General features: G+C 37.3%; 5 protein-coding genes across 5 annotated transcripts; 3 read left to right on the forward strand and 2 right to left on the reverse strand.

Annotated features, from left to right (window-relative positions):
- The first annotated feature begins 323 nt into the window (after positions 1 to 323).
- LOC147511447 (uncharacterized) lies at positions 324 to 806 on the forward strand. The gene has a single exon (XM_086598463.1). It carries the CDS (start codon positions 324 to 326, stop codon positions 804 to 806), a length of 483 nt encoding a protein of 160 aa, XP_086454589.1.
- Positions 807 to 6,609: 5,803 nt separating this feature from the next.
- On the reverse strand, positions 6,610 to 7,395 carry LOC147511448 (uncharacterized). Its single transcript, XM_086598464.1, has 2 exons — positions 7,120 to 7,395; positions 6,610 to 6,990 (listed from the first exon to the last, which is right to left on the reverse strand). Exons 1-2 carry the CDS (start codon positions 7,393 to 7,395, stop codon positions 6,610 to 6,612), a joined length of 657 nt encoding a protein of 218 aa, XP_086454590.1.
- A 6-nt stretch (positions 7,396 to 7,401) lies between these two features.
- LOC147511449 (uncharacterized) lies at positions 7,402 to 7,989 on the reverse strand. The gene has a single exon (XM_086598465.1). It carries the CDS (start codon positions 7,987 to 7,989, stop codon positions 7,402 to 7,404), a length of 588 nt encoding a protein of 195 aa, XP_086454591.1.
- A 10,004-nt stretch (positions 7,990 to 17,993) lies between these two features.
- Positions 17,994 to 25,430, forward strand: LOC147511450 (protease Do-like 7). Its single transcript, XM_086598466.1, has 10 exons — positions 17,994 to 18,030; positions 18,229 to 18,234; positions 18,316 to 18,434; positions 18,578 to 18,760; positions 18,836 to 18,916; positions 19,432 to 19,462; positions 19,904 to 20,074; positions 20,194 to 20,273; positions 20,346 to 24,152; positions 24,317 to 25,430. Exons 1-9 carry the CDS (start codon positions 17,994 to 17,996, stop codon positions 20,646 to 20,648), a joined length of 1,011 nt encoding a protein of 336 aa, XP_086454592.1. The 3' UTR covers positions 20,649 to 24,152; positions 24,317 to 25,430.
- On the forward strand, positions 20,702 to 27,358 carry LOC147511451 (receptor homology region, transmembrane domain- and RING domain-containing protein 1-like). The gene is given in 6 exon segments (XM_086598467.1): positions 20,702 to 20,772; positions 21,274 to 21,344; positions 21,451 to 21,669; positions 26,193 to 26,294; positions 26,297 to 26,596; positions 26,914 to 27,358. Coding segments are annotated over 6 exon segments (813 nt in total). The 3' UTR covers positions 26,964 to 27,358.
- Positions 27,359 to 27,602: the final 244 nt, after the last annotated feature.

A 27,602-nucleotide genomic window follows, 5' to 3' on the forward strand; every position in this document is an offset into this window, starting at 1 on the left:
GATACCTCAGCCTCGACAATGGTAGCAGATTCGGAAAAGTCACCTCCTGCTTTTATGGAGCTAGACGAACCTAACTCAATTCCTCATAGTCAAGTTCGACCTTGGAGTCATATTTCAGGTTGGAAGTTGTTCGTAGATGGATCTTCCAATGACTAAGGAGCAGGTATTGGTGTGATACTCTTGACTCCAGATAACACTAAGTTAGAAAAATCAGTGCATTCCATCTAACAACAAAACTGAGTACGAAGCTATGCTAGCGGGCTTGTCTATGGCATTAAACTTAGGGGTACGACATCTCACAGTATTCAGCGACTCTCAATTAGATGTACAACAGATTGAGGGTGGTTACGAAGCTCGAGACCCCTCGTATGGCTCAATATTTGGAGTTGGCTGGATCTCTTACTTCTCATTTTAAATATCTAAATTTCATAAATTTGCCTAGGCTAGACAACAGGCATGCCGATTCACTTGCCTACTTAGCTTCTTTGCTTGGTGATATCGAAGCTCGTTCCATTCCCGTCGAATATCAGTCAGCGCCTAGTATTGAAAAAGAATTAGTTTGTCTTGTGGCTCCAATTTTGCAAGCTCCAGTAGGGACCTGGATGGATCCGTATCATTCTTATCTTTTAGATGGCACTCTTCCGGCAGAGAAGACAGAAGCACAGAAGTTGTTAGCCAAAGTGGGACGTTATTTACTTGTTGGTGACAACTTGTACAAGAAGTCTTACTTAGGACCTCACCTACGTTGTGTTACTCATGCCGAGGCTCATACTCTACTTGAAGAGATACACTCGGGCGAATGTTGAAATCATGTTGGGGGTAGATATTTGGTACTCAAGATACTCCGATAGGGGTACTTTTAGCCTTATATGCTTAAAGATGCGACGCTTATGTCTGGAAGTGTGATGCTTGCCAAAGACATGCTAACTACATCCATGTTCCAGCCGAAGAGCTCCATCCTCTGGCATCCCTGTGGCCATTCGCTCAATGGGGAATGGACATTGTTGGTCCTCTACCTCCTGGCAACATGAAGTTCCTTTTAGTTGCAACATATTATTTTACTAAGTGGATAGAGTCAATTCCTTTAGCGAATATCAGGGAAGTTGATGTCACGAAGTTCATCTAGAACAATATCATTTGCATGTTCAGATTACCTAAAGTCATTCTTTCTAATAATGGGACACAATTCCGGGGCACCAAAACACACGCTTTTTGCCGAGATTGGGGCATTGTGCAACTTTTCTCTTCTCCTGGATATCCTCAAGATAATGGTCAGGTGAAAGCCTCTAACCGCGTTATTTTGGATAATTTGAAATGGAAACTCATGGAGAGAAGTGGATTGTGGGTTAAGGAGTTGCCTAAAGTATTTTGGGCCTACATAACAACTCCTCGACGTTCGGGTCACCTTTCACTCTCACTTATGGTACCGAAGCTATCCTTCCTACTGAGATGAGGGTCACTACCCAGAAGTCAGATTTAGTACTCACCCTCGACAATGAGGAAATTCTTTGTCGGGAATTGGATTTGTTGGATGAAAAAAGAGAATCTGCAGCCTTACGACTGACATCTTATCAGCACCAGCTGAAAAGGTCTTTTGATAAAAGGGTACGACCTCGATCTTTCAAGGAAGGGGATTTGGTCCTCCGTATGGACCCTGCGCCTAAGAAGTTAGGAGCTAATTGGGAAGGTCCGTATATCGTCGATAGGATAGTTGGCAATGGTAGTTACTATCTTAAATCCATGGATGGTGAAGTTTTTGTTAAACCTTGGAATACTGCAAACTTGTGCAAGTATTTTCAATAGTAGTTATCTTTCTCTTTGTTAGAGTGTTACCCATGGAACACTGCGAATTTCCGCAAGTATTTTTAATAAAAGTTATTTTTCTCTTTTCAGAATGTTGTTTATTTTAATTTATTATTTTTATGTTGGGATACTTTTTGGATGTTGGGTGCAAGATCCCATATGTTGGCCAAACTTGTATTAGAACCTTAAGAAAGCTTTCTTTGAATAATGAGTGAAAGATCTCATATGTTGTTCCATGTGTGTGCTTAGAAAGTTTACACTTAGCTTGGATTTTATCTAGCTAAGCGCAAGTCTGATGTCTTTTGTCTATAAGTGTCGATTTATGTATTAGCTTTGTCGACATTACGGTCTTTACAGGAACTGATACAGGGGCATACCCTACTTTCCTATATGACCTTTCCTTATTGTCCCAGATAACCTCGGGGACATTAGAGGAGTTAAGAAATCTCATAGCACGCATACTTGATTATTTTGAATCAAATTTAGCAAAGTTTAACTCAAAATAAACACTCAAGTATAGCTAATCAAAAGTCAATTGTTAATAGATAAGTAAATTGTAACTTAATAGCATTTTAAGGATTTACTTATCGGGACATAATCAGGTTTCTTCAGGAGCTACAGGCGAGTTATCAGTCAATTCCTCTGCCTCATGCACATCTGCATCATGGTCTTCTTCAGAACCTACTTCCAAACCTTCCCCCTCGGAACCTTGTTGATACTTTTGAGAGGCCAAATCATCCTCTAACTTCTCTTAAAGTTTGTCAACATCAATCTCAAGATCGGGATACAGGACGTCATCATCGTGAGGGAGGGTTCCAGATGCCCAAGCTTTATCGGGTTTCTCACCATATCGCTTGTCGTACTTTGGTTCAAGAATGTCAAGCACGCGACAAGCGGTGGAGATACCATTCTTGTATGCTTCAGAATTGACCACATCAACTAGCTCGGTGTAGAATTCGTTCACCTCCTTTACGCTCCTTTCAAGAGCTTCGAGAATCAGAACTGGGGCAAGCAAGGAATTGGAAGGAGATGCAAGTTGATCTCTCAATAGCTCAAGCTCTGCATTAGCTTTGCTTAGTGATTCTCCCAACTCCCTGTTTATCAACTGAGAGTCTATCAACTCTAGTTCTGTCAACGCGGCATTTTTGTTAACTTCGGATAGCTCGGATTTTAAAGGGTCCAATTCTTTTTGTAAAGTCATGGCCTTATCCTCATAATACATCTTCTGATTCTTCAACGTTGCAAACTCGCCATTCAAACGGTTTCGATCAGCTTGCCATGCCTCACGACAACCATCAAAGTGGGAAGCTCGTTTGGCTAAGTTGTTTTTTTACTTTAAGAACTTCTTGGTGCTCAAGTTTGGTGAATTCAAGGTCTCTTTCAAGATTCCTGTTCTTCTCTCTGGTCTTTCTAAAATCTCTTTGAACGGCTCTAACCTGCTCAATCTCATCGGCTAGGCTTTCATTCTCACTCTTGCTTATATCATAATCACCTTCTAATCTTTTTATCTTTTGGTTGGATATGAGGAGTTACTTCATCAAGTCACCTTTCTCTCTTGTGAATTTATCCACTTCATCCTGATTCTTTTGCAACAGAGCATAAGTCGTGGACGTATCCATGCTAGCCTGCAATGCCAGAAGAATTACAATTTATGTATCAGGAGCTAGTGTATATAAACAAAAAGACAATCGGAAACAATGTAAGGAATTGAAGTACAAAATGGTTACCTTCAACATATGTCGACACATTCGTTCCAGGCCTGCCGTTGTGCGAAGTACTCTTTTATGTTTTGCTTTCTCTTTGGGAAGCCTCATAGATTCAACCAATCCCAAAGCAACTCCAGGGTCCTTAAGCGTATCTTGGTCAGTAATCAAGAGATTCTCTGGTAATCCAAGCACTCTAGGAATTGGAACAAATGGGTTTGGAGTAAGTTTAGATTTCAAAGATGTCGATTTACTCTTTTTCCTTAAGCGAATGTCCTCATCTTGGGAAATTGGAGAAGGAGATTTCCTTTTATTTGACTCAATGGATGGAACACAGTTATTGTCAGATACAATACTGGTAGAGTAGGTTTGTTCCACATTTTCAAGGTTCATTATCAATTCTAGATCGGATTGCATGAAGTCCACATTCTCAATATCAATCAAAGAAAGAACAGGTTCAACACCTTGTGTCTGGCGGTCTTCTAAGCAACCAAACTCAAATTTATTGAGTTTGCTTCTAAAGATATTATCAATGGCGGAGACAAATTCAAACTGTTATGAATATTTTCGGTGTTTGTTTTCTTTATTTCGACGGAATCGAGAAACGGCGTGAAAACAAGATGCTTTCGAAAACACCTTGACCGTTTAAGTGGTGGCAGCAAGCAAGCTTGTATGTATGAGATTGGTATTCGAAAGTAAAGTTTATTTGGAGAAATTATCACAGAAAAGTCTAACTATAAATTTGAGGTGGTAATGGAGGCTCACAAGAGGTTTATATAGTGTTCAGAACTAAAAGGAGCTATACAAATAGAAAGAGAAAAGGAGTTCAGCAAGGAAACGAATTCAAGGAAGGCTTCAACAAGTATAAAGATTCTCCTTTATTCTCTCTTCCGGATGACTCAATTCCGGATGAGTAGTGGGCTTCACATCTCCTGATGACTCAATTCCGGATGACTCAATTCTGGATGAGTAGTTTGCAACAAGATCTTCAGAGTTTCATGAACTAAGGACGGATGCATGTACTTCAGCGTTGCGCCAAGTGCCTGTGCACAAGATTCCCGAACCGGGGCAACAACCTGGTCAGAAACATAGTCTCCAAAACAGTCCAAAGACAGAACACAAAGGAAACGTATGGCACAAAGGAGAGCGGCATTAGTGGCAAGGTGAACAACTGCAGAACAACTTCAATCCCTTTCTTATCAATAAATATACGGCATGTGTCAGCATTCTGAAGAATCGTTTCAAGAAGACGGGCATCATTATTTATGCATTCAGGAAGGAAAGACTCAATATTTGCTAAAGAACCATCAGGAGATGCCTCAGTTATTTGTTTTGGAGTTTCCATCTTTGAAATTCCCCATCATTAGTTGAAACCAGAATACTTTCTTCTGCATCAGTTTCCATTGGAACAGGGACTGAAGTACTCTTATTTCACAACCGAGTATAGGCAACTCCGGATGAATGAGTGTGGTTTTGAGTTTTGACACTTTGACTTTTTATTTGTCAATTCTGGATAAGTGATAATGGGCTTATGGGCATGTGCTGATCAGCTCAAGTTCGGCTCATGGCAAGACATGTCCTGATTTGAGAAAGTTTAATTCCTTGCCGCCCTTGACATCTTCTAATATGTAAGCAGGCCCCGCTTAATATACAAGGTCCGGGTCATGGTTATGGCATGTTCAGATAACATAGTTCTTTGAGCTGAAATAATGCGAGATTTTGTGCATAAATTTCAAGGAGCAGATAGAGGTATATTGCTCACTGCTTTTTATATGATTACGCAACGTGAAGAGCGTCTACCTTTTTACCCTTTTCCCTTAAGGGTTTAAATTACAACCCATGAAGAAAAAAGAGAAAAGAGGGGCATCTGTGTGTACATATTTTAGCAAATAAATATGTGACACGTGACAACATCTTCTTAACGCTCGGGTATGGTCTTAGTGTGGGTAGGAAGTACTAGAGCACACTTTAAGTCCAGGTCCTGACTAACTCACCTACTAGGTTCGGGAGTGAAATAAGAAGAGGAGGTTCGGAATTGGTTGGAATAGGCTCGGAGAATTGAAGGTTCAGAACTGGTTGGCCGAAATAGTAGGCTCGGAGAATCAATTCCTGACTATGAACTCCAAATCCGGAACTCAACTACTAGGTTCGGAGCAGGTTCGTGGGCTTTGGAACTAGTTGGAGTAGTAGGTTCGTATAACCAACTCCTAACTATGAACTCCAAATCCGGAACTCAACTACTAGGTTCGGAGCAGGTTCGTAGGCTTTGGAACTAGTTAGAGTAGTAGGTTCGTATAACCAACTCCTAACTATGAACTCCAAATCCGTAGCTCAACTACTAGGCTCGGAGCTCTAACTACTACTCCGAACCTAAACATGTTTTTCTGTTGTTTAAGTCAATAAATGAGACCTATTTGACTTGGGAAACATGGGGCTTCTAGAAGAGTCAAGATGAGACTTAACAAGAGACGGTCTCCTAGTTAAACACTAATTGGGAAACCTCATCTATTCATCAAGTTGAGACTTAACAAGAGACGGTCTCCTAGTTAAACACTGATTGGGAAACCTCATCTATTCTTATAAATAGAATAGTTGAACTATGCTTTGAGTTTGATTCCTATTCACAGGATACGTAGGCAGCCATTAAAGAACGTGGTTCAACTCATCATCTTTTACATCTCTTCTTCTTCTTGATCCAATACTTCTCATTGTTCTTTGATCATCAACAAAATATTTGTGTTTCTAGATTTGAAAAAATCATCACACAAGGACTTTTGGCAATATGCCTGATACCAACATTTCTGTCGATACCAGGACTTTATACACAATATTATAACATTATTGCATTATGAATTTTAAACTTTCTATTGAATTGAATATTCTTCCTACATAGCTCATTACTTAATAAAATTGAAAATACATTACGGATAGAATACCTTCAAATTATTGACATTCTGAGGTTTTGGTAGTAACTCTCCATCAGAATTCTTCAAATAATATGCCCAATTTATTCCAACCTTATGGATAATGTAAGGGCCTTCCTAGTTTGCCAATAACTTTCAAGCTCCTTTCTCTTTTGTCGCTTGAGTGACCTCTTTCAGCACTAAGTCGCCTTCTTGAAAACTTCTCCTCTAACCTTTTTAATGAATGTTTTTCTAAGCTGTCTGTGGTAAGAATCAAGCTTTATTCTTGCTTGCTCTCTTTTTTCCTCCAAGTTTAGGACCTCTGCATGCATCCCTTGGTCATTCAACCCTTTTTCTACAAGCATTATTCTGGATGTCGATACTACCATCTCGGCTGGAGTAACTGCTTCCATATCATAGGCCAGAGTAAATGGCAATTCTCCTGTAGCTACTCTTGGAGTTGTTCTGTATGCCCGTAGCACACTATTTAGCTCGTCGACCCATAACCCTTTCTTGTCCTCTAACTTCTTTTTGATATTATTCATAATAGTCTTATTTGTCGCCTCAACTTGCCCATTACCCTGAGCATAATAAGGTGCCGATGTGAAGTGCTAATCTTATACGATTCTAGAAAATCTTTCACCTTGCCTCCAATGAATTGAGGACCGTTATCTAATATGGATGACATATGGTAGACCGTATCGACACACCACTCTTTCAAACAGAAAGCTGATAATATCTTGTTCTTTGATATGTTGCAAAGCTATAGCCTCTACCCATTTAGTAAAGTAGTCAGTCACAGCAAGCATGAATCTTTTCTTACCTCTCCCAGGTATTAGTGGTCCAACAATGTTCATCCCCCATAAAGCAAACGACCATGGATTCGATACACAGTGGTGCAACTCTTCTGCTGGAACATGAATTATATGTCCATGCTTCTGACACTGGATACACTTCTTTGCATATTGAAGACAATCCCTTCGCATCTGTGGCTAGAAGTATCCTTGCCTCGCTATCTTGTTAGCTAATGATCTCCTTGCTGAATGATTTCCACACTCCCCTTCGTGCATCTCCACAATAATTTGGCTAGCCTCGACCGTTGATATACATTTCAAATGTGGTCCATCAGGATTTTTCCGATATAATTCATCCTCAATCAGCAAATATATTTCATCTCCTGCTTTTACTCTTCTAGCCTCGTTTTTATCCTTTGGTAATTTACCTTTAGACAAAAATGAAACATAGCTGCTTAACCATGACGCCCCCACCATATCTACTTCCATAACCTTTGAATGTTTCGTATTGATACTTGGGTATTGCAGAACACCAATGTGCAACAGACATCCTTCTATATTTTCAAGCATAGCTGCGACATATTCCAGCGCATCTGCATGTTGATTTTCTCCTCGATCGAGGTGTTGAAATTTAATCTTGCTAAAGTTTTTGAGCATCAATCTAACGAAGTTCAAATAATCGATCATGTTATCGCATTTTGATGAATATCCTCCATTGATTTGGCTCACCACTAATTGAGAATCACTGAATACAGATAATTCTTTGACATTTAGCGATTTAGTCATTTCCAATCCTGTAATCAATGCCTCATATTCTGTTTTGTTATTGGATGCGTGAAACCACAGAGTAACTACTGATTCCAATCTCTGATTTTCAGAGGTTATCAGAATAGCTCCGATACCACATCCCTTTTGTCCTGGGATCCATTGACAAAAAGTCTCCACCCATTTGTGCCAGCCCATGGATCATCTTCATCCATCACATCATCAGGTTTTTGCAAATTTAAGCAGCTATCTTCTTCAATCTTCCAATTTTCATCTTCAACAAGAAAATCTGCTAATACTTGGCTTTTTTCTGAAACCCTATTCATATATTCAATCCCAAACTTATCAATAAGTATTGACCACTTCGCCATTCTTCCCGACTTGGCTGTCTTGGCTAAAATTTGCTTTAATGAAAGATTCGTCATGACAATGACTGAGTAGGATTGGAAATAAGGTTTCAACCTTTTAGTATAATAGAGGAGAGCTAATGCATATTTCTCTACCATCGAATATTGAGTTTCAGCCTCGAGCTTGGTTTTAGATTGAAAATAAACAGGTCGCTCAACTCCATTTTCCACTTTTACTAATACCGAACTAATAGCAAAATCCGATACTGCTAGATATAAAAATAAAGTATCACCTTCCTTTGGCTTTATCAAAGTTGGCACTTCTTGGAGATACTTCTTTAATTCTGAGAATGCCCCTTCACATTCTTCATCCCATATGAACTTTGTATTCTTTTTCAGCAACTTGAATAAGGGTTTACATCGATCGGAAGTTCTTGATATGAACCTATTCAAAGATGCTATTCTCCCTATTAGCTTTTGAATATGCTTCCGAGTACTCGGAGAAGGCATTTGCTGAATGGCTCGAATCTGGTATGGATTAACATTGATACCTCTTTTTGTGACTATATACCCAAGAAATTTCCCTGAACTTACACCAAAAGTATATTTCTCGGGGTTGAGCTTCATGTTGAATTGTCTTAATATTCAGAACACCGTATCGAGGTCTTTAACATGATCCTCTGCTTTTTTCGATTTTATCACCATAACGTCGATATATACTTCCACAATTTGTGTAACGCCCGTATTTTTAAAATACGTTTTTATCTATTTAATTAATTAATTTAATTATTTATTTTCAAAATTCGTCAGATTGGACTCGGGATACGTGGGCCTGGTTTTGGGCCGAAGCGTGTTGGCTTGGGTTTCGGACCCAAGTATATAAACACATTTTTCTAGAAAATAGGGTTCCTGGAGAATAAAATATTAAAAATGGAGGCAGAGAGAGAAACTGGTTTGCTGGAGAGGTGGAGCGCGACGGTTCGGACTACGGAGGATTTGTCGGGTTTTAATTCAGGTGAGTAGCTATTTGGCTATTTCACCGGATTTATAGTTTTCGCATATCTGTATACTATTTAATATTTTTGTTTTACTGTTCATTATATTTGTTTTGATTTGACGTCGTGTTGTCGAGTTGGTATAACTATAGTGATTTCGGATTTGTTTTTAAACTGTCGAACTTGGTTAAAATTGGGTAAACCGGTCGGTAAAGCTCGAGCAGAAAGCATCAATGGCAGCCACAATGCCGTATCGCGGTTACTTGGGATACCGTGGGGGCTAAGTGATTGCTATGGGTTGCTAGTCTGTGGTTAGCATAGAGCTGTTGGAAGCTCTCAAGAGGCGTTAATGGCGCCGAACGCCATTACTGGGATACTGAAGGTTTTGGTTTTTTTTGTATTTATTTTCGTGTTTGAACTGTTTTTGGTTGATGTTGTGGGTGGTTGATGTATGTTGGTATGTGGGAATGTTGGTTGAGTGATGAGGGCTGTCGATTGAAGCTCGAAGCTCCATCAATGGGGTCGCGATTTTCAGATCTAGATTTAGGAAGATTTTTGATTGTATGATTTTCGGTTTTCGCATTTATTAAAGTTGGAGGGGTTTTCTTGAGGAGAAAAATCGGTGGGTCAAAATGGGTGGTTGTGTAGAAGGTGTGGTGGTCGGTTTTTGGTGGCTGTTGGTGGAGGGGAAGATGAACAGTAACAATTTCGGTTTGGGCTTTGGGCCTAACCCTTTTGGTTTTGGGTGGGCCGAAATTTAAATGTTTGGTTTGGGCCAAATTCTTTTATTTTGTCTTGGGCCGATTTCTTGTAGTTGTTGGGCCCGATTTTATTGGGTTTAGGTTGGGCCCAGTTTAGGTTAAGTTTTCTTGGGCCAGTTTCTATGAGTTTGTTTGGTAGAACTTCGGTTGTGTTTTGGGCGATTCGATCTAAAAGTTTTGGGCCATTTCTAATATTGTTTTGGGGCAATCCATAGGACTAAAAAATAGATCTAATTGGGTTTTAAGCGTTTAGACTTTTCGGGTTCTAAGGTTTGGGCTTGGCGGTGGGGTCCGAACCATTACCGCGGTCGAGTGAGCCCATGAGCCATGCACCATTGACCTTAGCCATGAGCCATGGCTATGACCCTGAACTTGTCGAATAGGGAAACGACAGTTTGACTTTGACCCTGATATGTTGAGTTTGACTTTGACCTTTGACCTTTGACCATGACATGTTGGCTTTGACCAGGACAGTTTGACTTTGACCATGATAGTTTGACTTTGACCAGGATATGTTGACTTTGACCATGACAGTTTGACTTTGACCAGGACATGTTGACTTTGACCATGACATGTTAACTTTGACTTTGACAAGGACATGTTGACTTTGACCATGACATGTTGACTTTGACTTTGACCGTTGACCTTTGACCGTTGACTTTGACTGTGGAATGTTGACTTTTCCAGTTTTTCACATATTTGATTGTATGGACAAATATAGTAATAAAATATTGTTGAGATTGTATAACTTGGTTGGTCATTATCTAATTTAGATTTGACGTGAGTAGTGTGTAAAACATTTATATATTGGGTTTTGATTGTGGACTTTTGACTGTCTAATTGTGCTACGTGTTAAGTTGTATATTGTATGGACAAATCAGATGCTAAAATGCTGTGGAAGCTTGTATAAATTTGGTGGTCATTATCTAATTAAGATTTGACATTGATGTTGTGTATTTTTGACACGTGACGATATTGAGATGTTAGGAGACTTTATATTCCTAATACGTTATAATAAAAATGTATGTGATACGTTGAAGCATTGTGACATGATATAATATGCTGGGATATTTATATTAATGCAATATCTTGGAGAAATGTATATACACTCTATTATTTTATATGTGAGATGCTAATATAGTATTGGTGAATATTTGCCCACGGGAGTGTGGTGTAGTGCAATAATATATTGGCACGTGAAAGAATGAAATTTGGTTATGAGATATAATTGTGATGTTTCTAGATATTGTGCCTTAGTGCAATAAGGCAAGTGACCTGCACGTGATATAGTGGAATGTTTATGAGTCATTAATGTATGACACCTGAATAAATTATGTAACGAAAATCCTAGAACGACTACCACAACTCATGTGATTGGCCTTCCGGCGTTTAGGTTAATCTGAATGGCCTTTGAATGGCGTTCAGTTTTGAATGGCCCTCCGGCGAATAATAGTGGCTTGATTATTCCGTTTAGCAAAAAAAACGATGATGATCGCAATATTTTTATGCCGAATAGTGTGATGCGACTTACATAATTGCTTCCGTGTGAGGATTTACGGTGTCGCGGCATCCATTTCGAGGTGGTTACGCGGAGTGGTTCATTATGTAAGGGGAGGCATATGGATGTACATGTTTGGCATTGGGTAGCGATTGTAGTAGCCGGAAACTAGGTAAGACATAGATACGTGCGGATTTTAGGGACACGCAAAGAAAGCCCGAAATAATCTAATTATGGTAATATGTTTGGTTGGTTATTTGTTTAGTTAGAACCTAAAAAGCCTCGATGGAAGAACTACATGTCTTATTTATGATGCATTATAGTTTGTTGTGTGGTTAGTGGGAAGTTAAAGGCTTACCGATTGGAGGAACTACCTGCCTAGATTATTGTACTTAAGGATGATGTATTAGTCGTGGAAAGTTAAAGATCGGTAGAGGAACTAAGCTGCCGTGTGGATGGTGTATATATATGTATAATTATATGTTATATTTTAGGGCTACTCACACCAAGCATTTTTATAATCTTGACCGATTTGCATGTTTGCTTATCGGGTGTGTTCATTAAATGAACATAGTTGATAAGTCTTGTGAGGTTTAGTGATGAAGAAGATTGGTTCTTTGCTTATGGTTTTGCGTTAGCATTGCATCTCGAGGTTGTGTTTTATTTTTCCTTGAGGTGATATAGATTTTTCAGTCTTGACGATGTTTTTACGTATTTTCATTTGTAATTTTAATTAAAGAGTTATTGAAAAGAGATTTGTAACCTAATCTTATTTGTAAATTTTTGTAATGAAGATGATTTATTATTTAAGTTAAAATTTTTATTGGTTTTAATTATCCGCATATTTAAAACTGTTTATGGGTTTTTGGAAGTTGAGAGTGCGTCACACTTCGGAGATCGAAGAGTCGGGGACAAATAATGTTTTTCCGAATTCTGTCGAAATTCGGGGTGTGACAATTTGTTTGATCAAATGTCTAAACATTTTCTAGACCAACCTCTGATATGTTGCTCCAGCATTTTTTAGACCAAATGACATTCTGATGAAACAATAAAGGCCTCTTTCCACAATGAACGCTGTTTTCAGTTGGTCTAATATTGCCATTATAACTTGAAAATATCATGAATGCCCATCGCAAAAACTTAACAACTCGAAATCAGTTGTTTGATCAACCAATTCATCAATTCTTGACATCAGATAGTAATCTTTGGACATTCTTTGTTAACATCTGTGAAATCCACACAGATTCTAACCTTGTCATTCTTCTTTGGGACAACAACAATATTTGCTACCCATTCTAAATTATCGATTTCCATGATGATTCCACAATTCCAACATCTTCTGAATTTGATTTTGTACTGCATTTGCGTATATCGGCCTGACCCTCCTATGTTTATGATGCACTGGAATTGTTCCTTTTTGCATATTCAGCTTATAAGAACATATAAGAGGATCGATACCCGGAAGATCAGCCATCAACCAAGCGAATACATCTTTATCTGTCCTTAAAAACTCTACCAAATATTGTCTGATATTTGCACTCATCTCTGTTCCGATAAAAGTGAAGCAATTTTCATTGTCCTGACCAATATTGACTTTTTGCACTTCTTCTATTGTTTTGCTTGGAACCATTTCCAACTCTGTCTTTATCTCCGATGAAAACCTCAAATCCTCCTGATGTTTCTTGGTATCAGACTTTGGAGATAAAACTTATGTTAATTGCTATCTGGTGTCTTCTGAGACGCCCCCAGTGTCTACGTTTTTCTCTTTCATCATAATACCCTTCACAGTAACAAAATTGCATTTCTCGGATTCTGACTGATCACCTCTTATCTCATGTGGCCCATAAGCAGTCGGAAATATGATAATTTGGTAGAAGAACTGCTCTCATAGCATGTATCCACTTTCTTCCCAAAATAGCATTATGATCTGAATGATGCTTGATGTCTAAACTTAGTCATAGTTGTCTGTGGACCTGCCCTTACTCGCAATTTAATTTCCCCAGTTGACCTAGTAGAGGTTCCATTGAAACCAAACAGATTAAACTGTAGTTCTTTCAGATGTGGCTCATCAAACCCGATACCCGTATATGTTTTCCAAAACAGAATATTGACTGAACTTCCATAATCAACCAGTACCTTTTGCACATCATATCCTGATATCCTTAATGTAATCAACAAATCATTATCATGAGGTAACATTACATTTGATAGATCATCAGGAACAAACATAATAGCTCCAGGTATGCTTGCCGCTACTAATGAAGGGTTGATCGGTATCGGTTCTACATTCACTTCTAGTACCTCTTTCACTATTGATATCTTTCGGATTTTATCCCTTATAATCTTTTTGTGGGATAACCCCCTTATATATCATATTGATCACCCCTAAGGGCTTATCATTCACCATAGCTGTTACTTCCGGTCTAGCATCCGCTCTGAACTCTTGAAGCTTTCCATCTCGCATTAATCTGTCCACTTTTCTTAGCAGTTGCAGACACTTATTTGTTTCATGATTTTTCATCTTATGGAAATTGTAGAAGTATCTGCTATTTCTCGAAGCTTGTAAGTTGGATGTTGGAAATAAAGTTCTTTCCCCACCCTCCTTAAAATGCCCTCCGCTATAGTATTAATGGTGATATAATTGCTTGGATCTAACTCCTCTTTCAGTGATCTTTCACACCTCTTTTTCTGTGACGGTTGGTTTTCTGATTTTGGATAAGAATCAGCAGATTTCCTCTTATCGGATTTGCTATAATTCTCCTCCTTAGCAGACTTATTTGATTCCGATACCTGTAACACTAGTTGAACCGATGCTACCAGAATACCTTCTTCAACTTGCACATCTTTTTCAGTTTTATCATACAACTCTCTCAGAGTTTTGATATCCTTTCGAAGCATATACTTGTGCATATCGGAACTTGGAATAAGTCCTATCTGAAATGCCATCACTGCTGTCATTTCTGATTCATCTAAATGCTCTACGAGCTGTGCCTCTACCTTAAAACACGACAAGAAGGTTTTCAGAGATTCCTTCTTTCCTTGCTTGAGTTGGAATAGAACTGACACTTGCTTTGGTTTTGCTTGCTGATGACCATAATTGGTCAAAAACTTCTCCTCAATCTCCCTATAACATGATATCGACCATTCCTGTAAAGAACATAACCACTTCAACACCTTCCCATTCAGACTTGAAGAGAAGGACTTGCATAATAATGAATCAAGATAGGTTGTTCCTTTGTATATCAAAAGCTGTTGTCGATATCCAAATAGATGGTCCATCGGATCCGACGTCCCATCTTATTAAGTGTATTTAGGAAGTTTGAACTTCGGTGGAATGGGCATCATCTTGACACTTTGATGTATCAGATTTCTGCTGACATTGTCTGCAAGTCTTCTTATCGAAGTTGAAGTTTTTTTTTCCAAAAGCTGGTTTTGCATAATTTCTTGTATCATCTCTTTAGTGATGGGTTGTGGTATCGGAATTTTAGGTATCGATGATGCTTCTGCAATTCTTTCATTTCTTGCCGATGCCTTTTTCGTAAAGTGACTAACCGATTTTAAACTACACGCCTCATCCTCTTCCCCATGGAGATCCTTTACAACCTGACTTGGACTTCCTTTCTTCATCTCTTGATTCTCCTTAAGTAATATAACATTCTGCTTTTCCACTTCCCTTAACCTCTTCAAGACTTCTTGAAGTAAAACTTCTACTTCAATATTTTCCTCCTGGTATCACCTACTTACTGAAGCTCTTGTATTCCTTGTTTGTGATTGATTATCATTATCCACTCGCTTGCTGTTTGCTCTCTTTTTTGGAGCCATTATGATTCAAACTTCACTACTAAACTTTTGTCACTATTTTTTCACTCAACCTTAGAACAAAACTATAGATTCGAAATTGAAAAAGAAGAAAACTTCAATTTTTCTTGTTCTCGATGCATAGACGACGCCAATGTGATAACTAAGAACAATCTTCCTTCATTGTTCTAAGATCATGAAAATTAAAGAATGATTTAAATGAAATTAAATGAGATTGTGTATCAAATATGAAGTAAATGAAGCTTTTTTTATTGAATATTCATGAAGGTTTTACAATCCCTCTTATTCTTTCTTTCTCTCTCCTATTTCTAATGATTTTTGTGGGAATGATCGAATGAATTCTTTCTTTCACTTCATCCAGTCTTTATATAGTGTCCTTAATTAGCTTTGACCCAATCAACTCATGACACGTGTCCATTGCCTTTCTCCTTCTTTTCCCGCTCAATACCTACAAATGTTTGAAATAACCACGAAATATACCGAGATATTGACCCTTATGTCAATATCTCGAAGTTTTGAAATATAAGATAAAAATACTTAAGGGCACGATATTTGTCCACTACAGTTGTTATATTAGAACAATTAATCATGCTTGTCTTTGAAGACCTTTGACTTGGACAGGAAGAAGGAAGAGAATAGAAATAGTTATAACAACGAATGTTAGTATATGATAAAGACCAATAATGTTTCTCTGAATTAGGCCTCTAAAAGAGGTTTGATCTGGGATCGAGTCCTTTTGAATCAAACAAAGTAAGTGATGAGCCCAAAGCCCTCCCTTTCCTAGTGAGGCGACTCCAGCTCTGAAAACTCCAGTGCGCAGGCTAGGATGACTTGGGAATCTAACAGGTAAAAATAAACATAAAAGTGGTATTTTCACTATATACAACAGCATGAGTTTGGAACATAGATTGATCAAGTACATAAAGACTTCCCTCCCTAGTATTCCAATTTCCTCCCAAGGTATGGATGTCTGAGGTGTGGAGAGAATGTTATGTGCTCGGTCATTTAATTTGTAAGTTAAAAACAAAAAGAACCTTGGGGAATTTCGTAAAGCTCACAAGGAAGAAGTGATTGCGCTTGTCTTGTGCTAGGTTGCCAGTGACTGAACAACGGTAGGTCTGCAGTCATGGCTGATTCAATGGACGTACTATGCATAATGATCCAGCTACTCCTCTTCATATATATAGGTTTGTGTATTTTCTTTTTTCCAGTTTTTCCATATCCCTCACTAAGCCTGTACACTACTTTTTCCCTTAGTAACTCAGCTCAGTTGGCCAAAAAAAAAAAAAAAAAATCAATGGAAGTACTGAAGTAAAATTTAAGATTCTGTTTTATCTACCGTAGAGGCGCAGACTAGCTAGTGGCTACACACATAAGTAATTGAGTACTTAAAAAGATCTGACAAAGATAAACATAAGAGGATTTTAAGGACCTGATGAATGGCTGTTGGGATGGGCCTTAATATTTTGGCAACCATTTGTCGAAATGAACCCATTGAAATTTCAGCTACATTCTAAAACAAAGTTAGGATATAGAAGAGAGTAAGGGAGACAAAAATTGGTGGCTAGGGTTTGGGATTTGGTGCATCTCAAAAGAGCTTTGGAAGAAGAAAGGCCTGAGTCTTCTCTTCATTTGTTTATTCCCAAATTCTTTGGTAGTTGTTTACACCATTCAAAGTTGTAAAGTTGAGAGAACATTGTTGTGAGGAGAGAAAAAGAGAGATTTGTGAGTTTCTTCTTGGGAAACTTTGGTGATTCTTTGGAATCAAGGTGAGAACTTATTGTACTCTTTTGAATATTCTCTCTATTAAAAATTTCTTTATTTGGTTGTGGATTAGGCGCAAACTAAACCACATAAGTCTTTGTCTTTCTTCTTTTGGTTGTTTGTTTGAATTGGTGAGTAGTTTACATTGTTTACTATATTATTTAGGAGTTATTTAGTTGATTTTATACACCGTAGTTGTGGGTTGTTGCTTCTACCGCGTTTGAGAAAGATTGCTCGTTTCCGTTGCATTGGGTTGGTGTCACTACAAGAAAATAGACTTTTTGCCACGGTTATGAACTCTTGCTGATTCGCCCACGATTATTGACCGTAGGCAATAGTTCCCCCTCGTAGGCCTACTTAAATACCTTTACCCACGGTTTACCTATTTCTTGGGCCAACCGTCGGGTGCGTTTTTTCTGCCTGTAGATTCACATCAACGTATTTTGACCGTGGGTTTAGGACTCGTAAAATTGGACGAGTAGACGACTCACCATTGTTGCTTCCCCCATCAGTTGTTTTAACTTAACAAAACAAAAACACCGATACTCATCGGTTAGGCTTTGCCCCAATCCCCACAATTACTCCACACAGATCAGTTGTTTTCTCCTTCCCCAATCCCCACCACCGCTTATCTTCACCTCCCCCACAATTGCCCACTTACCTTCTTTTTTTTTCTACTTCTCACATCTCAAAATGGTAATGAAATCAAAAAAATTATTTCAAGCACCGATTTTTTTTTCTAGGGTTTTATTTGACAACATTTTTCAATTTTAATTTTCTTAGTATTTACAAGCTTTGTTTCTCTTCAATACTCAAAGACAGACATGTTCTTTTTCCTTCAATGTCTCAACTTGGAATTGTTGCTGACCAAAACCCAGGTAAGTTTAGTTTCTTCAATATTCATTTATTTTACTCTTCTACTCAAAGATTGTAGCTTTGCCTTTCCAGTTTTTCTAGGGTTTATTGTGTTAATTACTATGTTTCCATATGTGTATATCAGATAATTGGTAAAGTAAGCTTGGAATTTCAGTGTTTAAATAGCTAATTGAATTTGTCACTGGTGTATAAATCTGTAGATTTGGGTAAGTTGGGCACAGTGGGTTTCAGGTACGATGGAAGGGTCTTACTCTGGTGATGGAATTCATACATCTGATCGGACGAAGAGAAGTTGAAAGTTCTTAGAGCCTCAAAGAGTACTTTGTATGTAGATGATAGAGGAACAACAACAACTAATGCTTCATTAGCTGAACAAGTGATAGAGCCTACTCTTGTGATGTTTGAAGTAATAGACACCACCACAACCCGGATAGTATAGCTTTATTTCAGAACTCAATAATTAATACAACACATCTGTCTTCCACTTGCCACATTAGTCAACACTTGAGTTTGGCTATAATCATTTACGCTGACAAGAGCTGTATACAGGTTCATGTTCTGTCGTCATCCATGTTTGATGGTGTTCATTTGCAGCATTTCTTTGGCACTGGCGTTATGGTATATCATTCTGGAGACATGGGTTTGGTTGCTGTTGACAAGAATACACTTGTTGTATGTGTTTCTGATGTCATGCTTTCATTTGCTGCATACCCAATTGAAATTCCTGGGGAGGTAAAAGTGCTGACCTGTTGCTAGATTTGCATGTAAGACCTCTATCTGGAGTTATGACTGAGATTTCTTCTATAGGTGGCTTTACTTCACCCTGTTCACAACTATGCTCTTGTGGCATATGATCATTCTGCTCTAGGACCTGCTGGTGCCTCTGTTGTTCCCGCTCACTGTTCTAAAAATCGGTCTAGGCGGCCGCCTAGGCAGTCTCTAGGCGCTAGGCGGTGCCCAACCGACTCGCCTAGGCCCAAGTCGTTAAAAAAATCGGTGGACCAACTAGGCGGGTCTAGGCGGACTGATTAGGCAGGTTAGGCGGTCCAGTCAAGTTTTTTTTTTTGTTTGAATGATTAAATGTCGAAAATTAAAGGCCCGTGTAGGCTTAAGATTTGAATGAGTTTAAAAGACTAAAGTCTAATGTAAATTATGTCATTATAACAAAGAATATGTTTTTATATGAAGTCGATATTCTTCAACTATTACGCATTTTTGTAATAAATATCTTTGTTTGTGTTTATTTTTTGAGTTATGGTAAATAATTTTCTTCATTTCTTGTAGTATAGGTGTGTATTACTATATATATTAGGAAAAAAAACCGCCTAGCGCCTAACCCGTCTAGACACTGCCTAGGCGCTAGGCACTCTCCCACCTCCCGGCTACTGCCTAGCGTTTTTTAGAACACTGTCCGCGCTGCAGAACTTCTCCCTGGTAATATCATATGCCTCTCTGGTTGCAGATTTATGTTGCTGTGACTTTTCTGTAAGTGTCTAGCGTGTGTCTTTTTTATCAGGCAACTTAGTTTATGAACCAAACTCGGTGCTTGTCAAATTCCTGCTGAAAGCTTCTTGTTCCCAAATTGCTTGCTCCAATTGTTCTGGCTTGACATGACTGTCGAGAAAGATCAATATTGTCATTCCAATTTTTTTTTCCAACCAGTGTAGTTGTTTCAGCTTACTGTGATAGCAAGTGAGATAGTGGTGAGAACACTTAAATTGATGACTAGCTTTTCCAAATGTACATCTTAGTTAAGTTCCCTAAAAAGAGTAAGACCAGGATGTCTCTGTTGTGATTATTTAAAATGAAATGATTCTATGGGCCATATCTACTGCTCTGTGTCTTAATGTGTCTGTAAATCTTTCGGGATGACAGAACCTGCTTTGAGACGAGGAGATTCAGTCTATCTTGTGGGTTTAAGTAGAAGTCTGCAGGCTACATCTAGAAAATCCACTGTAACTAATCCCTGTGCTGCTTTGAACATTGGTTCCGCTGACTACCCACGTTATAGAGCAACAAACATGGAAGTTATTGAACTTGATACAGGTACATATATTTCCATGTCTTGGATTTATCTAGGTGGCTGATTTACTACGGTAGTTACACTTTATGTTTTTCTTTTCTATGATTAGTTTCAAATTGTTCTTCTTTTCTTTTTGTTCCAGATTTCGGTAGTACATTCTTTGGTGTGGTAACTGATGACCATGGAAGGGTTCAAGCAATTTGGGGAAGCTTTTCGACTCAGGTTTGTTTAGTGCGCGCTACTTCTTTCTCTGTGATACTTATTGGTTGGAAGAGCTAACATACCCGATTGCAGCTAAAATACGGTGGTAGTACATTTGAGGATCATCAATTTGTAAGAGGGCTTCCAGTATTTGCAATTAGCGAAGTACTCGACAAGATAATTTCTGGTGGTAAGGGACCTGGACTGCTGATAAATGGAATCAAAAGGCCAATGCCTCTTGTTAGAATATTGGAAGTTGAACTCTATTCGACACTGCTTTCAAAGGCCAGGAGTTTTAGACTGAGTGATGATTGGGTTCAAGTATGTTTTCATCTTCTAATTGTTTCCTTTTCCTTTAGAAATTCATACATATTTCGCAACGTTTTTCATCTTTAGTATCGTTTACGAAAAACGCTGATTTATTGGTTCATATGTGGGAGAAAAAGTACATGGAAGGCAATATGCTCATAGTTCAGGCAGCTAGAACAAATTCAGGTTCTGAGATAAATCAGTGTTTTTGGTAAACCAGATCTTGGCACTGGGTGTTTGATCTTGGCTTAAAATGGACCTACCCTCTAGTAATTCATTCCTTAACACATCGCCTTCCGATAGCTGAGAGTTTTGTTGTCAAGAAGTCATATTTTTTAAGTTTATTTTTGTAATTGGTAATTCACAAGTGTTAAATACAGATGAAGCTCAGGAAGCTTAAGCTTATTGATTTAGCTGTTTAAGTAATCGAGTATTTTTCAACTTTAGTCAGTTTTCCCAAGAAATCTGATTTATTCGGTTTATCTGCTAAATAAAAAAGTACAAGTAAGCCTATATGCTCCCTGTTCAGCCGGCCAATTCATACAGGTCCTGATTTTGAGTGGTTACTGTGTGGAACGAGATAGAATTTTTCTGTTTGTAGTGTTTGGGATTTGATTTTGGAGATGGGTGTTGAAGTTTTGATGAAAAGAAGAAGATTTGGAGGTGGGGTTGTTTTCATTTTGTGTATTTTTGTTTCTTTGTTGTTTTCAAGTGTTGAATCAAATGTAGTTTTGATTGGGAGGAATGTTACTTTGTCTCTTGAATTAATGGAAGCTAACTTTGGTAAGTTTTTATGTTAATTTGTTTAATTTTTAATGTTGCTTTGTTGTAAAGTATGAATTTTTATGCGTAATTTTGTTGGAAAATGTTTAGCTGTACAAGTAAAAAAACTCGGGTGAATGTGCAATTTTATATATTGCGGAACCAATTGATGCGTGTTCGCCGTTAACGAATAAGATTGTTCTTGTTGAAGGGGTGGCGAGGTCACCTTACGTGTTGATTGTTAGAGGAGGATATACTTTTGAGGATAAAGTTAGAAGAGCACAAAATGCTGGGTTTGAAGCAGCTATTATTTATGATAATGAATATGATGACAGAATGATTGCAAGTAAGTTTTACCCTTTGAATAGTTCATTTGTAGCTTTTCAGATTGAGGTCTTGTTGGTATTGTTTGAAGGATTCATTTATACCTAGGTTTTATTTATTAGTAAGGATAGATAGTTAAAGCCATGGATAAATGTAAGCTAGGTTAGTGTAATGTTGACTAATAAGAGTACAGAACACATATGTCAACTTTTTGATATTTGTTTGACAGTAAAGTAATCATGATTATTGTTGATAGTGGAACATGTACTAAGTATGAGGCATCTATACATTAGCCTTGAAGATGATTGTCTCTGACCCTGCTAAAACTTAAGCAATGTAATCCTTATAATGCCTTAGAAAGTACTTGTCTCAAACTTAATTGCCAATTCTAATACATTGCAAAGATATGGTCCACAACATTTTCTTTGTTACGAACTAAGCAACATGTCACTACTAAAAAAATGGCTTTTTATGACGGCTATTTTTTTTTCTACCTTGACGGCTTCCGTATAAGCCGTCATTATTTCTATCTCACCATTAATTTTATGACATTTGAGACATTTGATGTCAAATGTTGACGGTTATAGGCTAGCCGCCATAAATATCTTTGACGTTTTTTATCAATATGTCAAGTTTGTGACTAACAATTGTATATTTACCGTTCACTTTATGACGCATGATATTAATGTTGACTGTTATATGCTAGACGTCTTAAATATCTATGACATATTTTTATCAATGTGTCGAGTTTGGTGTCTAATGTATGAGTTTTTTTTCACAAACGTCAAGTCAAAAATTGTCTAACTTTTTCCTTATAGCAAAACCAGTGTTTAATTAATTGTCTAACCATTTAGGAGCAATTAAAAACGAAAAACGGAACTGGTCGAGTTGAAAAGTGAATAACAAAAGGGTTAAGTCTCGGGTCAGTAATAGTATACCCAATTCTCAATAACCATTTAATTTTCTTTTTTCGCTAATATATCCAGTATACCCAACTCTCAATAGAGAAAAGACCTAATAGAAAAAAGAAAAGAAAATTTCAGTTACAGTCCGCTCTGGCACTTTCCCAAATCCACAAACATCTATCAAAGGGAACCGTCGTTGAGACATTGTATTCAACACTAAAATTTCTGAATCCACACACTCCAGCTGCCGCTCAAAACTCCTAATCTCGAACCTACTGCTCATTGGAACTATCCCTTTGCAATCGGAAAGGTACTTATTTATTTCCGTAGTTCTTATCTGAACATTCTGAAGTTAGTGATTTTGAGTGCAATACAGAATTAATTGGGTATTTTGGTTTTCGAATTTCCAAGTGGGAATGAATGCCTAAAGTTTTTCTTATAGTTGTTTAATTTCATGAAAAGTTCAATTTTTTATTGAGATTTGGTATGTCAATTTCGTCAAATAAGACAAGTTTAGAACTAAAATGGAGATGGTTCAATCTAGGTTCTCGCGGTTTTACTTTCAGTACATTCTTCTTCATCTTAACTATCAATGGTACGGTTTTTTTTTGTCAGTAGATGCCATTCCTCACAGAACAAGGTTCTTGTTTTAGTATAAGGTTTGAGCTGTTTCACTCTCGATCCATCCATTGTTCTCTAGTGATTTATCTTCGTTTTTTTTTTATTCCTTGTGGTTATTGCCTCACATTTACGCAGAATCTTAAAGGTTGATTTTCCAATGGCTATTGGTCTGTCGTGGTAAGATTTGTCGGTGTTCTTCAATCCGAATTTCAAGCACATCGATAAATCCTTTTGGGATCTCATAGGTAAGTCAATATTGAAACTATATTTTTCTTCTTGTTTTAAGTTAATTCCTCCATTGTTTGGATTTTTTTTGTAAATTTAAACAAAGAATACGTTCTTTTGTTAACAATCTAATTCGAATTTTCCGATTGTGATTTAGTCTCGGTGGCTTGATTTTGATTGTTGATCTATATTCGTATTAGTGAGCTTGTCCATATAAGAAATGGTCTTGGCACTTTTTGTATATCAGATGTATAGACGTGTGTTGTACGATTATCCCAATCTGATGTGGGAAAATGATGAGTGGGCTGTGACGGTATTTAGCCGCATCCCAACTTATATTATTGTATTTCCCTTAAAGATCTTTGGTTAGCTCAGGATGCCCAATGTATTAGGTACATGATGGCGTATTGATAATGAATAGGGTAGTTGATTAAATCGGAATTGGAATAATAGTTGTAAGTAGAGAATACTAATTTATTAGGCATTACTTACAATAGAATAATTTCTTTATGGTAATAGATCTATCTGTTGTGACTTGTAATAGTCTCACTTAGTCATTTTAAGTTGATCAGGTACATAACAATTGATTTAGAATAAAACAAAAGGTGGGCTGGTTTTTGTTGTTGATAGGAATCTCATCATATCTGGTTAATGACGTTTTCAGGTAAACTTGACCTAAATATGGTAATCATATATTGATTTGGCTTAGTAGGGTTTGCAGTCAATGAAGAGAGTGGCTCTTATTCTAAACATGGTAGTCTCTAAAGCATTTTATCAACATTTCTCTTGTTGAAGCAGTGGATGGGTGGGTTGGGGGAGGGGGGTAATTGAAATGGATTTTGCTATTTATTATTGCATTTCTTATTAATTTGGTAAATAAACTGAATGTGAGTTGTACTGACATGATTGTTTATGTAGAAATTGCACATCCTGCACCAAACTTACATGTTACATTACCAAAGGATAAATACATTGATAGGGAGCTACACAACTGACAGGTAAGGGAACACATTTTGGGGTTGCATTTCACATGGTTGACAAATTTTTTGGATGGAGTTGGAATTGGTTTTTCCTCATTGTGAGATGTATATATGGCCTAGTAAGGTTTATCAAATTGATTGCCAATTTGATTTCATTTTTTTTTTAATCCATTTGTTTGGTGTCACTCAAGTACTTAATTAGGTGTACTTTGGAATGAGTGCAACATGAGCTGCCACTTCACCTTTATTTCAAAACATGTCTTAATGATATATAACTTGGTTCCTAGCACTTAGTTCTCGGTCATTCGAGGTATAATATGGTTGGCCAGTAAGCTTGGGATATCTTTCATTGTGCAAGTACAAAGTGATTGTGTAAAGGTTACCTAGTCTAAGCTTGGGAGAACATATACACTATAGTCACGGATCCGAAGTCTAAATATCCTGATCTAGCTATGTGAGTATAATCATACTCTCCTCTTTATTTTCTCTGTCCTTAATATCAAGGGGTATTAAAATGTCTTATTGCTTATACCAAACTTTGCATTTATAATGGGTCCATTATTTCATTTAGTATGATGACTTTCACTGACTTTTCGTAACTTTCTTTACTTAACGCCATGTGAATATTATTATTTTACTAAACCATGTGCTTATCTTTCATTTTTCAATTATTTTTAATTGTAAAAATTCACTGTTAACTATAAGTCAACAACTTATTAGATTATTATCTTGGGAACTCTTGCAGGTTTTTGCAAATTATTTAGGGGCATCATTGATCAAGTTCCCTAGCTTGTATACATTGTGTGTAGGCCATTGCTCATAATTGGCATGCAAGAATGGGATAATCTTCAATAATGGATGGATGACCTGAGCATAACGTGATTTGTTTAGGTTTAGGTAATGAATGATTTGTTGGCATGGTCTCGCTGAATGTAATGGAAAAGTGTTTTACAATGTTAGTTATTGGTCATTTCAAAAAAATTGCAGCGATGTATATTTGTTTGTTACTGTTATTCACTTGATATATTAGTGAGAAATTTCAAAGTTGCATACTTGTCATGTTATGGTTTGAAATATTGGAATGCAGTACATTTGTGCATGTGAAATGATTTCAGCTAAAAATATATGGGGTTGAGGTTATTGTGAATGTTCTAATTTTATTTTTTAGAATTTTGTAGTTGTTTTATTGGTGAAATAAGTTTACAGGTTGAATTATAGGTTATTGTGCAGTATCTTTGGCAGGAAAAATATAATAATAATATAAGTAATATATATATTAAAAAAAAAGATTTAGATGACGGTTTTAGAAAAACTGTCATAGTGTAAACTATTTGTTGACATATTTTTCTTCTATAAAATGATGGTTATACAGTAGTCAATGGGCATTTCTTGACGGTTTTGTTGTGGTGTGAGAAAATATTATTATTGAATTTAAGACCATTATTTTTTATGAGATGACAAAAATATCGATGACAAGTGTTATAGTCGTCGTAAACCAACTTTTATATCAGTTATATAACTAAAAAAAATAATTTTAGCAATAAAAATGTATAACCCGAGAAGGAACCGAAACTCAAATTGGAACCGACTTAATTAGGGTATTAGGATATGGGTCCGGGTTTTCAAAATATAAGAAAAAAACCGAAAAAACCGAATCCGATAGGAACTGCTAAAAATAGACGTAGAACTGACATGAACACCCCTAATTTCATGACAGCTAAAAACTGTCGTAAAAAACCCTTTTTTTAAGTAGGGTGTCATTCTTTATTTAAAAGCTTCACCATCTAATTGCATTATTCTATGAAAATTTACTGTGGCAGGAAATTCTGCTGGCATCAAAATACATGCCATGTTTATTTCCAGAGCCTCGGGTGAAGTACCTAAAATGTTTGATGGCTATTTCAACCTGGAGATTTGGCTATCCCTACTTTTGAAAACTCAGCATGGTCAATAATGGCCATTTCTTTTATATCCCTGCTTGCAATGTCTGCTGTTCTTGCTACTTGTTTCTTCGTTCGCAGACATCGCAAAAGGCAAGATAGGCCTCGAGCTCCTCGTGTTCGGGAATTCCATGGGATGAGCAGCCGGTTAGTGAGAGCCATGCCTAGCCTGATATTCACAGCGGTTTTAGAAGATAGTTCTACTTCAAGAACTTGTGCCATATGCCTAGAAGACTGCATCATTGGAGAGAGGATCAGAATACTACCTTGTCGTCACAGTATGTTGTTTTCTGACCTTAAACACCATGTTACTTGATACTCCACTATATTCTAGGCCTTCAGATATAAAAGAGATTGTGCATTATCATCAGACACTGATATATGAGTTTCATTTAGTCTACTAAATGGCTAACACGAATGCACATAAATATAAGGGCAATTAAATGGAACCAATCTGTTTGATTTTTTTTACTATCTTGCATAATCTTCACTATAGCATTGTAACCATAATGTTTGATGAATTTGCTTTATGTTTATCATCGTTTTCCATTTTCTTGGAATATGTTGGTTTATTGTCATTGTATTTTTAATGTAGCCAATATGAGCCTTCCTCCATCCACAAGTTGCCTAGTGAAAAGTTCGTAACAAAAGGGTCGTTGCACTTGGACAAGTCCATACTGCTATGTCACCAACTACGTACAATTTCCTATGACGGTTGCATTGATGAGATATTTGATTCCGATAAACCACTTTAGGATGGAGATGGAACATTAGGAGATGCTGAGCATGGTAAAGCCATCCCTTGGTCAAATAGTTATATATTTTGTTCTTGATGAAACCCCTTGACTCTCCTGCCTTTAAAAGTGTGAGACTGTATTTCTTTTCTTATGAGTTTTGAGACTAGTCTTGTATGTAAGCAAGTATAGATGCAATATTTTGTGAGCATTAGAAAGTAAACATGGATGATTATACGTGGTGTTTAGCATTAACTTGCATGCTTGGATGATTAATTTTTATATACCTAGCATGCTTGTTTTCGAGATCTTGGTTAATTCAATCTTGGCTGTGCGAGTTTTCTTTTATATATCTTTCGGGATAATTAATAAGGTGTAAGATGGTTATGGTGACTGGTGGTTATTTTTAGGTGTAAGACCTTTGCTAGGTGATTGGTGGATTGCAGGTGAAAAGATCTAAGAATTGAAATAACAATTATTATTATTATTTTTTAAATAACTCTGCCACGGTCTATAGCCGTAGCAAAAACAGCATATCCCACGGACCAAA

Source organism: Coptis chinensis, chromosome 3, assembly GCF_015680905.1.
Source record: "Coptis chinensis isolate HL-2020 chromosome 3, ASM1568090v1, whole genome shotgun sequence".
Lineage (NCBI taxonomy): Eukaryota > Viridiplantae > Streptophyta > Magnoliopsida > Ranunculales > Ranunculaceae > Coptis > Coptis chinensis.